The following is an 18380-nucleotide window of genomic DNA, read 5'->3' as shown; positions in this document are numbered from 1 at the left end:
GTCTGATGAGGATAGTGACATTCAGGTTGTTAGAAGACCCCGAATATTTAATCCGCGAGTCAATTATTTTGAAATCATGAACACCTTGAGTTTTTTTACGCTATTTTGCTTATCGAAAAACACTGTCTAAACATTACTGCTGGAAATAGCAATAGACCTGCAACACACTACAGAAAGTTATGCTAAATGAATAATAGTAAAATTGCCACATGTTCATTAAAAGAAACAACACTATTCAACCCATGACACAACTTTTACTTGTGTTGAGATATTATGCAACTGGATCGCATCTTATTGCTGCTGGAGACTTTTCTGGAGTAAGCAAAACTAGTTCGCATCGAATTGTACATCGAGTAACTGCTGCAATAGCCACATTAGCTCGAAATGACATTAAACTCCCATCTACAAAAAGGGAAATAAGTGCAGCACAAGTCTTTTTTTATGCATTAGCTTGTTTTTCCAAACTTATTTCAGTGTTGGATTGTACATTTACATATTATATTAAAGTACAATCCTTTGGGGGAGACAACGCAGAAGTATTTCGTAATAGAAAAGGATATTTCTCTATCAATGTCCAAGCGACATGTGATTACCATTTTGAGGCAAAATGATTTCAGTTAATCTGTCAGTTGTTTGAACCAATCAGAACCGTGGATTCAAAGGAAATACGATCTTACCCGATGAGACTGATACGCATGACAATTTAATCATGATTAAAGTGGTGATTAAAAAATAATTGTTATTAATTAACCAAGAATGTAATCACTCTTGGTGGAACCGCGCTAAGACTGGTTCAACTACTGAATCCCCTGTCGTATGTATGCGGTCGGGCCGTGTGAGCTCGTGCGTGAGGAGTGGGCGGGGCTTCAATTGTTTTGGCGCACGCAGTTGTAGACGAAACGTCAGGAAGAAATTCCCATGGACCACGGCTTCAAAGCCCGAAAAACATTTCTAAATGTGAGTTGACCGGTCGTAAAAGCCTTCACACAATGGAGAAATTCTTAGAGGCAACTATAATAATTGATAGTGCGACAGTTGATTACTCTCATTCACTTTTTAGAATCGTAGGTCGTTAAACAAGTAGAAGAAACAAAACCATGTCACTTGACAAAGGATTGACAGTTGTCTAATAGTAATTTGAGTATATTTGAGTATTCTAAAAGTGATTGGTATTGATATTGGACGCGGTAAAACTTTAACGTTAGAAGAAAGAGGGCGAATTCAAGTTTATAGAGAGTTCATGGGAAATCAATGCTTATTTAAACTACAGTGAAACCTACGGAAATAATCGACAAGGACGCACTTCAACTGCAACAACACTAAGGGAACGTCGTGTAATTATTCGACTTGCTTCAAATTCTTCGTGAACAGCTAGACAAATAAGGGATCGAAGTGGAAGTAATGTGGCCATACGCACTATCCAAAGGGTAATAAGGAAATGTCCAAACTTAAAAAGAAGAAAACTACGCAAGAAGCTTTTGCTGCTTGCACGTGATCGACAAGAACGTTTAGAGTTTTCACGCATTTACCCTAACTGGCCAGAGGAATGGAAAAATGTCGTTTTTACGGATGGAAAGAAGTTTAACCTGGATGGTCCTGATAGTTTCCAATATTACTTTCATGACGTCAGGATGGAAGATACATTTTTGCCTCGCCGTCACAGTCGGGCAGGTTCAGTAATGATTTGGGCAGTAATTTCAAGTCAAGACAGAGTTGGCATCGAGTTGCTAGAATGTCGGCAAACTGCTCAAACGCATTTAGAGCTGCTGCAACGGCACATTGCTGACATAACAGCTTTATTTTCGGATCAAGAATGGATATTGCAACAAGACAATGCGCCAATTCACGCCGCCCAAATATTCCAAACCTGGTTGACTGCTAATAATATTTCAGTTCTGGACTGGCCTGCTATTTCCCCAGACTCAAATATCATAGAAAACTTATGCGGTTGGTTGGTCAAACGTGTTTATACTGAAGGAAGCTGGTTTAAGAATAGATAATAATTAATCGCCGCAGTTAGAGCAGCCTGGGACGAAGTTTCAGTGAATCTAATAGAAAATGTATTCAATTCAGTGCCTCATCGAATGTTTATTGTTAGCAGTCATTGAGAAGCAGGGAGGGCATACCAAATATTAAGTATTAGGTTTAAATGTTGTGTTCTAGGTTAATTCCAAAATATGAGAGTAATCAAGTGTCTCCTCAAAAATTACAACATTTGCTTTACAAAAAAATTAAATGCATGATATGAAATTGTAACACAAATATTGTTAAAATCTTTAATCTGGTGTTTGACGTAGCTTACTAATGAAAAGTTTTAGCATTATTAAAAATTAGTAAAAATAATTAGGTGAAAGTACCTAATCAAATGTCGCATCCTGTATGTCCCCAGGATGTTAAATGTTTGCAAAGTCCGAACACGTTGTCAATTAAATCATTCTCTTAGCTTATATTTTAAAGGTATTTTAATAGTGCTCCCCATTAGCAACAAGTTATCCTAATTCAAATTGATTTGCGTGTCTAAGTCATCGAAAATGTTTTCTTCTGGCCGTTTTACAACATAATTTAAACCAGTGACTTCTTGGTGAAATTAAATAAACTGGAAAGGGTGGAAAATTCCGAGCGAAAATTAATTGAGGCAATATTAAAACTGAATAGTTTTACACGCCGACAAAATTTCCCTTTCTTTGGTTAATTAACTCCATATACGAAATTTCATCCAGAGAGAGATTAATATGGCCGTGATTCAGACAAGCCGCAAACGAGAAATACGACTTGATATTGTGGCGATACATCTTGCAGCTTTGCGAAAACATGTACATTTTTTCGAAGATTTTAGAGGCCTTAAAACGGGACGATATTGAAACGATTTTACTGTTGTCATAACCATGTGGCTGGATTTCCATTTGTCATAACACAACAAAAAACGGGAAAATATTTTGGAAGCGATGGAAAAAATTAATCAACTGCCATAGCTAAATTGGTTTTAAAAAATAATCCAGAAAGACTTTGCTTTCCAGGTCGACCAAAACAATTTAAAATTGGCTTGTCGTTACTCAATAAAAATAACACTGCCATCATGCTTATGAAATATTTGAAACATGCGGACCTGAAACGGGAATTTGTCAGATTAAAAGATTAAATTCTACCAATTTGGCATAATTTGGTTGAATTGATGGGTTTCGAGATTGAATCTGATTTATGGATTAGCAGATTTATGTTCGTCTATAATAAATAGGATTATGTATTAGCAGTTGAAAATGGGAAAATATGTGTTGTGTGCAAAAGTTTTTGTTGGCTTCATTTTAAACGGCTCCTCGAAAAAATTGAATCAAGTAGTGGTTGAAGTAATACTGTGCAGTTCTAATTGAGTTTTGCCGAGTCACAGACAATTGATCATTTATAAATGGTCCTGCTAAATGACCATTCTTTCGCCGAATAATCTGCCTTTATTGAATCGTTATTCTTGAGTGTAGTCCACACACAAAACAACGGCCAGCTGGGTTTAAAGAGGATATAAATCACTGTCAAAATGGTGGTGTTGGGTCGTGTGCTGGAATATATGTGATCCATTATAGGGGCTCACGTGTAAAATACCCTGAGTACCTCGTCGAGAGCGGAAGCCTCGCGACAATGTGGAATAACTTAACGGGAATCTTGAAATAGGTGAAAATGAAAGAACAGTGGATGGAGGGCGTGGATTATTTTTATGTGGAGGACGTGATGGGAAATGCTGTGGGTTTTTGAAGATATGAATGTAGATGATGATATTTTATTATCCGAATCACTAGATGGGCGATCAACCGCGAGCAAGCAAACACACTTTCACCCAATCTGAATTTCGACTTTTCCGAACTGAACAGAAATCGGTTTTTGCTTGAAACAAAAAACCAAGATCCATTCGCAGACGATATTACCCAAAAGTATCATTAATCGGATGTCACGTTGAATATAAGACTGAAATAAAGCAGCTACAGTGATAAGAATAATAATATGATAAATGGCGTCGGTCTGAATAAAAACTTCTAAATACTTTGGGGGGCGGAGAAAAAAACTTCTCCGTAAGATCGTTGTCGGAGTTGGATTGTTTGGAGCGTGACTTTGAGCAGCCAGAAGAATTTAAGTTACTGTGAGGTTCCTGATCCTTTTGGACAGACTACTGAAAGTTTTGAACTTTCTCTGCAGAAAATGAGATTTTCCTTATATAGGGTGATTGGGCGCATTGGCGTCAAAGCGGCGAAAGTAATATTTCCAACTATTAAAAAATTAACTAAAAATTTTGCAGAATTTTTTGTTTGCTTAGTTCTAGAAGGTATTGCTTTTGAAAAATCTAAGGTTTTGATTGCCGTTCAAACTTTATTGGCAATACAACATACAACAGTGAGGAACATCAGGCCTAGAAAAGAGTATAAATCTTGATAGTTAGATTTCGATAGAAACATACACAAAGCAGAACCCGAATGAAAAATACAGGTTATTCCTTCAAAAGCAATAATCTGCCAAATAGGAAACCTCAATATTAATCATCTACCTTTTCTCTTGCTAAGTGAAACCAGTTGTTACTACCGAGTTTAGACTGCCATAAATTCCCATTACACAATGGTAAAGGTTGTTGGCATTGAAATAAGCCCCCATATCACAAATCATAGCATTAAATAGACTAAACTTCTTCCCCAGTTTATGGGCTTTATCCGAGGATAGTAATACTTATCACTGACAAACTTAAAACTTTCCTTACAGAGCACAATTCCGGAAATCGTGACAAATATCCCAAGTTTCAGTTTCAGGGGAGCGTGGTAACAATTCTCCCGGGCACTGATCTAGAGCGAGGTTTGGATTATAGGAAAAATATTGCGTTTGCTGCACATTTATCCCGGTTAAATGTTTTGCATTCTACAGACTCGGGTAAATGGGGACGGTTTCCTGGTTTTACTTAACAATAACTCGACAACTGTTTATCCTAAACAACGACTCAGCTTCTAGGTTTGCCATTAATACAATTCCGAGTAGAACGAGTTATTTTTTATCTACTTGAATATCCAAAGCGATGTTCTGTAGCAGACGTTTTAACCATAACTGATTCCAATTAAAGAAAGTGTTGGATCTAGATTATGAAATAAAGCGCTTGAGAGGAAACAAATTTGCTTTCAAAATTCAACTCAATTTGCTAAAGATAGATCTGCGAGCAAAACATTTCAAATTCCAAAAATTAAGTTTAGATAATTTCCGCCAAACTTTGCTTTGATTAAACCAACGACTGGCAAAGCTAAACCAATATCTAAAATGAGCGAAAACAAAGGGCCCAAAAACCAGCATCTTAAATAGAAATACAAAAGAACAAATAAAAGGGTATTGTAAACTGGCTCGCTAAAAAATTCGTAACCTACTTTATTCTCGGCGGCAAAAGTTTACCAATTTAAATATGGAAATTCTTGATTAAAACTTTGTTGTTTACTGAGCCTTTGCAATAACAATGATTCTCAAAATGGAGTTAGAGCTTCGGACTAACAGATAGGGTTAGAAACTTTGGCCTGGAGAGTTCAGCTTAAAAATACAATCTTAATAAGCCAGTAAATCGAAACCAGGGCACAATAAGATATGTCTATCCGAGTTTGCGTAGATTCACCTAATATTAAATCCCCTTTCAAAAATCCACAATTCTTTTGTCGAGAATTATTTCCGCTTTCTCGGCTCTAATTTATTTAATGTCAGTGAAACCCGGAGGGTCAGAGAGTTTCATCGGGCGTGTCAGAGAAATACTTCCTGGACTTGCCGGAAAAATTAATTACCAACTTTAACTAATACCCAAAGTCTAAACAAAAACTTCGTGTTGATGGAAGCATTGTCTTAGGGCTATTGATACCAACACTGCCAGGAAGAAACATTCTGGATTCACCGGGATTCAACAAAAAATGCCATTTTCTTCTGAAAAGCGATGGAAATGAAACTTCTTTACATAGAAGTTCAGAAACTTTACTCTTTAAGCTCTAAAGGAGGTTACGTGTTTTACAAGGAATATGCCTTGGAAACCCGTGTGTGGTATTACTTTCCACGCTTTCATTGCCTTTTTCATTTTACATGTTAAAGATTATTTGTTTTCCAGAATAAACCTTTGAAGAGCTTGTAATATGTGTTCAATTAAGTTCAACTTTTCTAAACTTTATTGTCTATTTATTAGTTTATTTATTATTCGTCACGTCGTCTCAGCTGAGGTCATACATAGTGATTATACTGAAATTTGCTTCTGTAAAAATATTGGGCCATTTAAAGAGCAAGCAACAAAATTGTTTTGCTAATGTAAAAAATCTTTGAAAAATCCTTCAATATGACAAATATTACTACTATTTAAAGGAGATATAAAATAGGCTTTCGGCTATACGGGACAAGAGCCGGAAAATTGCAAGCTGTTTTCCTTTTTTGGCAAATTAATTTTTAAACAAGCCCCTGCAAAATTAATGCCAAAAAATCAGGACTATTTCGAAAATTTGTCTAGCCATCCCATCCTATTTAGCGCACTTCGGGCTTTACGATGCCAGAGTCTCAGATTTTCTCGCTTTTGCCGTTTCTGATAAATTAATTTTTAAATGAACCCTGTCGCCTAACCGCCAAAAATCGGGAGAATTTAGAAATTGAAATTGTTCGCTTAGGAAAAAACTGGTTTCTGGTAAATTCGCTTGTTCCAAATAATGAAAAAAACCTCTTGCAAAGATTCCGTGACTAAAATTGCCTCTAGTCAACATTTTCCAATTATATTGTTCATGTGAACAAAATTTGTTCATGCATTGACCGTGAGTAAATATAAACTGGAATGCTCGGGCTGCTCGAAACTTTTGAAACGTTTTCCCGTTGAACTGACTAGAGGGACACTGAGGAAAAACCCAATAAATTACACGTCATCTTGTACAAAATACACTTTATTGTAAAACCTAATAACACTGAAAACTTAAACTATAGAAAACAAATTTTCTAATAGTTTCGCTAGTACCGAGACTTTGTATAACAAGTATCTAGACTGACCTACTAACATTTACGTGTGCGATATACATTTAGTTTCTAAATGTTAGATAACTACCGATAACATATTTTCTAAATAATGTACAAACCTACGGTTTTCACTTAACTTTGATCTATTATCGTTTATTGCTCTGGGTCTATTCGCATGAGAGGAATGTAGGACTTTTAGTGCTGGCTCAGATAAACCGTAGATACCAGTGAAGAAAAACTGTAAGTATATTGAGTGGTTGCCTAATGATTTTTACAAAAGTAAGTCAGTATGTACACTTTTCTATCTATTACACAGTATACGAGTACATATATGACCCTGTTCATTTTATTACATACAAAATGTATATTACATTCAATTTTAATTTAGTTGTGCAGGGAGTTGCCGTTTTTAAGTTTCAGCAGTTTTTTCATAGTAAACCTGGGACAAAGCGAAATAAAATACGATCCCTCGGGATACAATTTAACAAAGCGCCGTTCTGAAATCCATGCGGGATTAGAGTGCTGCAACTTCCTTGTTGGTTTCAGATCTCCAAAGGAAAATTCAGTTCTCTAGGCTTCCTTCCTGCTTATTTATCCATCAGTTTTAAATATACAAACCGAAAAAGAATGAATAAGAGACTAACAGAGATACTAAAAGACAGCAGAGAGCTAAGGCTTCAAATATATGAAAGGATGAGATGTTTTCACAAAGAATCAACTTGCATCTTTAATACTAAATTGTTTTATTTCGCGTTCTTGTAGATGTCTTCAAAATAACATTTTCAGTTATTCATCTTATAAGACGCCTATTGTTTTCCTCGAGCTTATTGCTGTTTTTTACGTTCTTCTAACACAAGTTGATAATCTCACATCAAAGGAATCCAATGGGTATTTCTGTTATGGCAGTTTGAAAAGTTTACGATCACTAAATAACCAAAGGGGATTGGTTAATGTTTTTTCGCGTTATTATGAGATAAAATTTGTTTTCTGTGATTTATGTACACATTTTCGTTTTCTGACGACTGAAAAATTTGAGGAATTAATTTTTTCTTTCGTCAAATTTCGTCCTGGTTATTCAACATCCAAATCCGCGTGCTCAATTCACTGTGCTCCGATTTACCAAACACTTGAGTGGACATGAGTTCAAATGTCCCGGCATAAAGCGATTGGTGTTGTTTGAATATTGCATGGATTTAATTAAATGCAAACAGTTAGCTTAGACTGTCCATGCGTTAACGAAGTCATAAGATTTCAATTTAAATGTGCATTATGATGCATCATCGAACTCCATTTCAGCGTTTTACTATTGAAAGTTTTCAACGGTTTTCTTTGTGAGTTGGGACCAATTTATGTGAGACCCGATTAATTTATTTAATACACATTTTAAGGAAAATAGTTTCACTTTGTGTGTTTTTACATTCTAAATTTGCAAAACAGGCCAATGAAATTTGTTGTTTTTGTTATTTTACATTTTCGATTATTTTATGTTTCAGTAGGAAACTGCGTATATGAAATTCAAACTTCCGTCTGAAGCCAGTAACTCTGGGCAACAAGTTCGTTCTGTTCATGTTAAAACTGAAAATGTTAAAAACTACATGAAGTTAATTGATTTGTATCTCCGCTGATTCCACCTTACAAATTGCAGTTCTTACCACCAACGTCACTTAAATTCATCACAAATTCCGCTTTGATGTATGAAGAGTCTATATCACGCTCGGTTCACCCTCGTAGCCCTCATCGGGACTCTCAGTTAAAAGGTCGTTGGCGTTTTCATTTGGCGCGTTTGCATTAACGTTATCACTTTTTGGTACACTAACACTAATGCTATCACACTCGTCTTCAGTGTCCGTTTGTGCACTGGCGCACTTTTTTGAGACACTCTGAGGTAGATTTTGAGGATTTGGAGGCAGGCAAGGCGGCCAGTTCAGTGAACAACAGGGAACTGATGAAGGCGATGAGGCTTGAGGCGGAATTAATTGGCGTGGCACTGGATACCCATCCGCTGTGTATCTGCAAAAAATCCCATTTAATTATCTTCCGGATATTGAAATCGCGAACATAAAACTGAATATATCCTTCGTCCACCTTCAGTCGGACCAGGATAATTTAATAAAATATGTATTCAATTTGATTCGAAATTGGTTTCGGGCGGATTCGTTTCTATGGCTGAAAGCAAATCAATTACGCACAATCCAATTTTAAATTGTGGCAAACCGAATATACCCAGTTCGTTTTTTCTCAATTGAACTTTCAGGTTAAAACACATAAAAGGGTTCACTGTTTTTTTACAACTTACCGAATGTCTGTGGTGTGATAATGGTCATAAGGAGTGTCGATACTACGGGAAAGAAATTCCACTTCTCTGGAATATCTTTTGAGTGGATTAGCAGCCGAATGCCGTTTCATCCGATTACAAGGAAGAGTCCGATAATAAGACTCGTTGCTGCAAGAAGACCTGCAAGGCATTTTAGGCAGGCCGTAGTCGATTGGGTAGCCTTGGGCGTCCACTACGTGACGAATTCCTGCAAATAAAATACACTCTAAATAACTAGTCTTAGTGGGTCAATTTACTGCCAATGCTTTGAAAAATGCGGACAAAACAGCAGAAGCTGGTAACTAAATTGAAGGCGAATTATTAGGAGTTGAAATTAGCTTTATAGCTTTTCTAAGAAATGGCGTTATAAACGTATGTTGCATGTGGGTACTCGAAAACTATATTCGCGCTAAAGCACTATATTTATACACTATATATATACTATATGTGTCACCTTGCGCAAATGTAAACAACATACATGACAAGACCATTCAATATGCCGACTTTCGTGCCGAATAAACTCAATTTGCGGGAAGCTTTATGATTCTGTTTCGATTTGAAGAAAACTGCTGCTTCGAGTCGTTTGCTGCTCGAGGAAGTTTACGGGGGTAATACTCCATCGATGTGAGTACTGGTTTCGACGCTTCAAAAGTGGTGATATTGACACCGATGGCAAGGAATGTCCCGGTCAGCCGAAAAAATTCGAAGACGAAGAATTGGAGGCATTACTCCTCGAATATCCGTGTCAAACCCTTCAAGAATTGTCCGGATCATTGGAACCGGTCAACAGTTGGCAAAGGTCTCAAAGCGATGGGTATGATTAAGAAACTAGGAAATTGGGTACCATACGAGCTGAAGCCGAGAGCCGCGGAGAGGCGGGTTCTAACGTGCAAGAACTGCTCGCGCGCTCAAAAAATAAAAGTTTTTTTGCATCGGGTCGTGACTGGCGATGAAAAGTGGATCCATTACGATAACTCCAAAGGTGAATTATCGTATGGATACCCCGGCCACACATCGTCATCAACGCTAAGACTGAATATGTATGGATCCAAGCTCATGCTCTGTATTTGGTGGGATCAGTTGGGCAAAATTTATTATCAGCTGCACAAACCGAACGAAACCATCACCGAGGACCTCTACCGAACACAATTGATGCGTTTGAGCCGGGCATTGAAGGAAAAAACGGCCGGAATTCGAGCAGAGGCACGACAAAATCATTTTGCAACATGACAAAGCTCGTCCTTATGTCTCAAAACCCATCAAAAAGTACTTGGAAACGTTGAAATGGGATGTTCTACCTCACCCGCCGTATTTCCCAGATATTGCCCCGTCCGATTACTACTTATTCCGATCGATCGCATATGCCTTCGCTGACTGGCACTTCACCTCTTACGAGGAAACGAATAAATGGATCGATACATGGATCGCTTCAAAAGACTAACTGTTCTTCCGAGTTGGTATCCGAAAATTGACAGAAAGATGGGAAAAAGTAGTGGCTAGCGATGGTCGATACTTAGAATAATCCATTTGCAACCCGTTTTGCTCAATACAGCCTCAATTTTCGAAAACAAACCTTTTAAACTAATTCCCACTTCTAATATATCGCGAAAATATCGAGTGGTCCTAAAGATTTACATATTATGAACATTGTTGTCAACATCAGAACCAAGAATGCAAATATGCAATCCAAATATTAGATTTCTGTCTAATTTTCAATATCTCCATTGACATTTTTTGCATTTGCTTTCTCTAGGGAAAGAATAAGAAAAGCTTAGATGTACAATTTCAAAAAGGAGCAATCACTGACCAGCAACATGGAAAGCAGACATTTTATGCAAACCCGACCTGAAAACATTTCTTTAATTTAGTGTAATGTTTCAATGGGCTTTATTAAACGCAGCCACAGCAGCTGGACATGAAAACCCCAAATCAGTACCCTAATGGTTATTGGTCAGTGGGACCCAACTAAATTGTGGACACACTCCACAAAACAGCAATTGTAGCAAAGCGAAATGTCCCATTTTCCGGATGTTTATTACATTTGCAAGTATCTCCAAACAACACCTTCTATACCACCATAGGGCTAATCTTGGAAAATAAACCTTGCTGGGAGTTGCTTCTCGTTAAGACGCAATTAGGCAAACGTATTAACCGAATTGTTTAGCCTAAAGCGGAGGTTTCATATAAAGAACCGACCCTTATTCTGCAGGTTGTCCGCTTTTGTTCGAAATTGCCCCGCTTGTTGGGAATTAGTTTTATTAAGCAACATTTGGGGTTTTTCACCAGTGCCTTGTACTTTGTTATTTCGGCTATTTTTTTGTTTTGGTGCGACATAGACCATGTTGATGTTTGACAGACTAACGAGCCGTTGAATAATGAAAACAACTCAAGCAGACTTGGACGTAAACAAGGAAAAATGTAATTTAAATATGAATTGGGTGTACGCTGAAAACGCAGTAGTAATTAAAAATTTACGTAAACACTACTACTGGTTTTAATTATTTCTGTATTTCTCTCTACTTGATCGGCGTCAATTTAATTTTGCTCAAGCGCTTTTCAAATTTTAACCTTCTATAATGGCTTAAACACGATTATAAGGGTTAAATAGGTAAAATCCAGGATAAGAAAGTAACTGCGTGTGGTATGAAAACACTCCCGTTTTGGTTGCAACTTTGATTAACTTTACCTCGGTAACAAAATAGCGGAATTATGAGAGGCTTGCTTGATTACATGCGGGCGGTTTAAACCGTTTAACCATGGAATTTGCTAAAATACACGCCGAAACTCGTACCTGCATGGGTAAATGGGACTAAAACAGCGAATAAAACAATGCAGATGTACCGAAAAAGGGGGCTTATTATTTCAGCAAAATACCTACTGTTGGGAATTTTTGCTTGAAGTGTTTCTGGTTGATTATCTTGCTTGGGATTCTGTTTAATTTAGCGGCGCTTCTGACAATATTTATACTATTTGTGGATTCATGAACAGAATGATTGTGTCTAGCATGCTACAAATAGGCGAAATTTTCGTGTTAAAACGTGTCCGAATTAGACAACAAAAAGACGACAGTGTAACGCAAATTCGCATACTGAAACCGAACATTTTCACATCATCCATTTATAAATGAACAAGTTCAAATATTTATGGAGATTTTCACGGACGGTGCATCAAACTAGAACGAGCAAGTATTAAACGGGAATGTGAAAATCTTCAGGCAGGCGCAGGCTTGAAAATGTTGAGACCAGAGGAAAAACTAAGATAATGTTCACACATTTTAATGACGACTTCAAGACTCATTATTCAGAAGCAAACTTTTTCAAACAATTTAAAAGTGTCTGATTTTCAATGTTCAAGTCACGATTGTTCGGCCATTTCAGACTGCAGATATGGTTTTGAGGGGCGACTCGAATAGAAATTCGGGGAAAATCGCAGCTAATTTAAACCCATCTCATGCTTCATTTGCGTTATGATATATTGGAAGTTTTTTAGAGCAAAGCTCCCTGCAGCTACTGCGAAAATTCGGTCAGATATGGCGATTTTCCACGCCCTTATTGATCGGTTTCCTGCAGCGCTTGAGTTGGATTTAGTCTTTCAAATTTGCAAACTTGCCGGCAAAAACGTGCACACTTCTTCATTGAATTGGATTCATTATTAAATTTCATCGTCCGTAACGCTTTTAGCGGCATAACGTTATTTAAGTCCTTACAGCTTTATAAATTTAGGAAATGAAAGGCACTGTGATATTGTGCGGCCAGCATAATAGGGCAAAGGTTTTGTGAGCCGGGGCCTGATGTGCTCCTAAATCATTTAGGAGCCAAAATTGTTCCTGTGTTTAAAGCGGCTTTAGCAACAAAAGCAGTAATACCCGGTGAAACACTTGCACGAAATTTATATTTACTTAAATATTTACAACGCAACTTGTGCAGGTTTAAGCGGACTTTTGTTTTCCCATGACTTATCACGCGTATGTATTTCGAGATCTAATATGAATTAGTGCGTCTCATCACTTGCGCTCCAATTAACCAAAACCTGATTTATTATTTCTCAAAGTATGAACTAACTAGCCACTAACGACTTCCAATTTTTTCAATGGTTTAATTAATGAGGTTACTTATGTTTTGTCACACTTAAACCTTTGAGTTAACAAAGCGCCGATTTGATGTCATCAAACGTGTCGAACGAAAAGTTAAATACAAGAAAAACGGAAATGAGAACATGTCAGAACAATTGTTAGGGACATCCGTAATGTGCCCTTTGTGCAAAGTTTGAAAGCCAGTTCGAGAGTGTGGAATATTTGCTGTGCGGTGGTCAAAGGCAATGTTCTGATAGAAGCTGTCGCAGTTGGCAAACTGCACAAAATGTAATTCAGAATTTTCCACTAAAACATTAGTTCTATGCACTCAAAGATAGCTGAAATATTACGGGGAACTTATCTTTGATAAGTTTCTATCAAGCTTTAGAAAAACTTCTCCTTCGAATTTCAGACTCACTTTAGTTTCAATAAAATATATTTTTATTGCCTACTAGCAGCGAGCCAAGCTTTTGCTGTTTCTGGTAAATGAGTATTTTTACGTATATGCATTGCGACATTATAATAAACGCAATTCCAGTTAACAGTCTGTGGTGTGTTGTGGGAGACAAAAATGAATGTATGCAGGAACAAAATATCAAACATTGTTTTTTGTGTGCAGACTGTCCTAAAACATTAAATGCAAAACATTTCATCCAGTATCTTTGATTAGAACGATTGAGAGAAAATATTATGGACAAAAGTTTAGTGCTTTGCAAGCTTACACTATGAAAATTCTAGATTGACCGTTTAAAGAACATGTAATACGATTTGCACATTTCCTATGCATTGGTTTTAATCAAATGTATTGAATTTTAAAAACAACTTTTATTCCAATACCAGTGCAACTTTTATTTCACTACTTACAAATATTGAACAATATGTATTAAAATTTTCGAACTCCAAACGATACACTTTTAATTCGATTTCAACTTTTTTTTCTATTCAATTTATTTGTCATCAATTTTTGCTCTGCTCTGTGTTTATACAAGGATGGTTTTTGCAAGTTTGCATTTCCTCGCACTCTCCTGAGAACGACCTTTTTGACACGTCATGATGCAATAAATGTGAAAAATGAACCGATATTTAACTCTGGAGTGAACGCGTCTGTAAAGTATGAGCATTTCCATTGAACCCTTCGGTCTGAAAAAAGCATTAGCAGCAAAATATAGATGTGGGGGAATTTTGATAGAATGTTGTACTGAAATATTAATCAGCAGTGACGAGTTCCACATAAATCTTCACGCATTATGCTGCTTTACTCTAGACGCATGCATTTGAGATAAATGTTGATAAGCTCCATAGGTCAAAATTACCTAAAGTTCCTTGGTCGCCTGCATAAAACTCCCCAGGATTCCGAATGCAAGTTACACCGGATGGCATTGATAAATTTTCTTCTTTCATTTGACGAACATCTTCCCCATCTCCGGCTCGTCGGCATCCTATACTTTCAGTCCCATTGATTAGGTCCGGATTTTGTTCTAGCTGATATCTGAGAACAACAGTAATTTGTAGAAAACTGTAATTGAAATTTATCGAAAAAATTATAATTTGTCTTGTTAAATAATGGAATGTCGAGATAAAAGTGGCCTAGACAGTGGCAGCAGGTCAATTAATTTTCATCATTTCAGGCTTGTAAAATTCTTATTTTATGAAAATCTAACTTAAAATTAATCAATCCAATTTCAACGACTTGCCAACAATTTCCACTTCTCATAAATCTTTGTCGAAAACTTTAAATTAACTGACATTCAGATTGAAACTTGAATGCAACTTCCAGCTAAAAGTTGTTCCAAATACAAACAGGCAACTTTTGACTAATCCCGACGAAACGTTCGTATTTGATTAAGTTGTATTTTTCTTGTAATGCTTTACAACTTTTATCAAGTTAAATTTAGGCCGTTTTGAGCTAGGCTTTCCCGTTTTCAATCGTGGGCAACAATTTTCTATTTCTCAAATTTTCCATAATGAACCATTGCACTTACCTTCTCAAAGAAATGGGACTAACAGCTTGATTTCTACTACTTCTAATAGGTGATAAATGGTTGGCATATTGATCTTCACAGGCCCTGATTCCAAACAGTACCACTTCTTCAGCTTCGGCAGTGCATGTTGTGGTTTGAGTAGACGGTGTCAAATTTTGCTTCATTTGTTGATCCAGAGGGGATGAGGATATTGATTTTGCTGCGAAAAATACCCGAATTTATTGGAAAATCGTGTGACATGATTTGGGGTAGGTACTTAAGAAAGGGTAAATCAGTGTCAGTTTCGCCGGCTTACGCTGAATAATTAAGTATCCCGTAAGAGATTCGACTAACCGAAAATGCAATTTAGACGAAACTCTGTCGGGAAAACCGTTTGCCTCGCCTTCAAGATATTATCCACCGCATCAGGAGTTCGTAATGTTTAATCTGAAATGTTTATGCCAATTTCGTTTTGAGCTTACTTGCAATATGGACTCCATTTTTGAAACAGGCAGTGCGAACATTTGGTACAACTTCCACATGATTAATAAGCACTTCACACTTTGCTCCAACAGCTAAACGATTTTCCCAACTACTTAATCAACAAATCAAACTGAAACATAACTCCGTTCCCATCGATTTACCAATTTCCGAAAGCACTAAATAAGAGCCTTGGACATAAAGGTCCATAAAATGCGCTGAAGCTTGTCACATCTGTATTAAATTTTCTGATGATATTACATTTGGTCTCGTCAAGTGATAAATTTTACGTTTACCGAGTAATGAGTTGCAACATCGTCGGATTTACGAGATTTTCGACGTTGAAACAGGAAGAAACAGAATATTTAGGTGTTTCGCTTACCCCAAGTTTTTTCCGTATTGGTTCCGTTCTGGTTTTGTTGGAGATGCAATGAAACCTCCTTGGTCTGGTTCCGCTTCAACTGCCGCTTCTTTTTCTTGTGGCACCTGATCAGACAAGCAATCACTATGAAGAGCACTAGAATGAGAATCACCGCAACACCGATCACAGCGAACATTAAATATTCGATCGGAAACGACACTATGATCACTATGGGTTCTTCTTTCAGCACTATTTTAATGGTGAAGTTCGATTGGGCACTTCCAGCGGCATTTTCCGCATGACACACATAAGTGCCATTATCTTCAACATTGGCGTTGCTGATGAATAGTTCGCTCTTCTTATTTTCACTGCCCTCCTCGATGAAGTAAATTAAACGCATTCCTGGAGCTATGCTGGTATTGTTTTGCAAAAGCTGTCCATCAAACCACCAAGACACCTGAAATGAAATTTGGTTTATTCGAGGGCGTTTACATTTTTGTTATTTCCTCTTTGTTCGCGCCAATTGATTTTTCTCATTCGCTTCTATATCGCTCAGGCCCACGGAAATGGGTCAGTCAACAAGAAACACTAATATTTTTCCGTTATGCCTTTAAATTCCGATAAATCCAGTTTCTCCTGAATAAATCAACAGGGTCTAATCCCCAAAGAAAGCAAGTGGGAAGCTTATACTTCGGAAGGACTTCCCAGGTTATAAAAATTAATGAAGTTTTTCTGTTTGGTTCGTTTGTACTATTCGAATTCCCAACTTTGTTACGAGTAACCTAATAACGGGGGCAGTTATACATAATGTATGATTTCTATCAATTAGTTATTCCATATTTTTACATTTATATGAAGCAGCGGCATTTCGCACAGCGTATTTATGAATTCCCCCAGCTTGCCATTACTTGACTTGCTATTCGAGATATATTTGTAACGAAATTACTCTAGAGTAATTTCATTTTGTATGGTGATTATTGTTTAAGCAGGTGACAAATTTTAATGTTTTAATATGACAACTCAGATCTGATATGGGTAGTCTGAATGTTTTTAAAAGGGTTCAAAGGAAGTTCGTTAAATATACGTTCCAAAACTTGAAAGTCAGTCTACAAAGCGTTTTTCGAAAATTTAATTTCTCTTTGCTTCACATTTTCTGACATTAAAGACTTCCTATAAAAATAAGTTTTAAATTGAGTTTTACCAACTTGAACTTTGTCATGTGCGAGTATTTTCTTCAATATCACTTTTTGCCATTGTTCCATTAAACTTAGAACATGTAAAAGGTAACGATTTTAGCGATATGAAGTCAATTTACAAAACAATATTGGGTAACGAGTAGATACTTATTTATATTCCCCATAGACGATAGATCTACTTCAGGGACGCACCCCTGCCCACGCGAGCCTTGGTTTATCTTCCAAGACCATACGGGGGAAACCATTGTCCTCTCTCCATTCGTCCATCCAAACCCAAATTTTTCCTTCCCAAAATACTTGATTTCGCCAACTCGCAATAGGATGGCGTGGCACAATACATCCTAAAAACCCTTTCCATAAAGGAAAACGAAAGTCAAAGAGGAGTAGGTTTCCTAATACACCCAAGAATGATCAAATACATTCAAAGCTACACCGGAACAAATTAAGCGAAAATATAAGCCCAACAAATATACATGAAGTGGCAACACACCTAACAACGATAATTAAAGAAACTGTACTCAATATCGCAAAAAAGAAATAGAGAAAAACAAACAAACTAAGAGCAGAAAAGATTCAACTGATAGAAAAAAAAGGAGCTTGTACGGCGAAGGCCAAAAACACAGAAGAATACCGCGAAATCAGAAGAGAAGCAAGAAAAATTATACGCAAGGATTGGGAAGGAAACTGCATAACAGAAGTAGAAAATGCAATCGAAAATAATAAGAACATGAGATGACAACGGAAAAACAACGGCGAACCCCTAAAAGACTCCGTGCACCGAGAAACCAGAAATAAGAAGGAAATCCCAAAGATCACCAAGGAATTTTACCAAGGTCTATACACCTCACAAATAGAGAAACCAGAAACGATTAGATTTAAGAAAGTGAGAAATGTGGGGTCGGACGACATCCCCGAAATAACAGAGGAGGAAATACAACATGCTCTTAAATCATCAAAATATAGCAGGGCCCCTGGACGCGATGTCATAATTATAGAAATGATTAAGGAGGCAGAA

The 18380-nt window shown here is 37.0% G+C and overlaps 1 protein-coding gene across 1 annotated transcript; it reads right to left on the bottom strand.

The window, feature by feature from the left end:
- Window positions 1-6893: 6893 nt before the first annotated feature.
- Window positions 6894-16670, bottom strand: LOC109534380. The gene is made up of 5 exons (XM_048670778.1): window positions 16191-16670; window positions 15350-15548; window positions 14681-14856; window positions 9278-9503; window positions 6894-8991 (listed from the first exon to the last, which is right to left on the bottom strand). Exons 1-5 carry the CDS (start codon window positions 16567-16569, stop codon window positions 8685-8687), a joined length of 1287 nt encoding a protein of 428 aa, XP_048526735.1. The 5' UTR covers window positions 16570-16670; the 3' UTR covers window positions 6894-8684.
- Between the last annotated feature and the right edge of the window lie 1710 nt (window positions 16671-18380).

Source organism: Dendroctonus ponderosae, unplaced genomic scaffold (assembly GCF_020466585.1).
Source record: "Dendroctonus ponderosae isolate FM_Combo_2020 unplaced genomic scaffold, Dpon_F_20191213v2 Dpon_F_20191213_1, whole genome shotgun sequence".
Classification (NCBI taxonomy): domain Eukaryota; kingdom Metazoa; phylum Arthropoda; class Insecta; order Coleoptera; family Curculionidae; genus Dendroctonus; species Dendroctonus ponderosae.
Note: the sequence above shows the minus strand (reverse complement) of the source record. Positions and strands in the feature narration are given on the sequence as shown.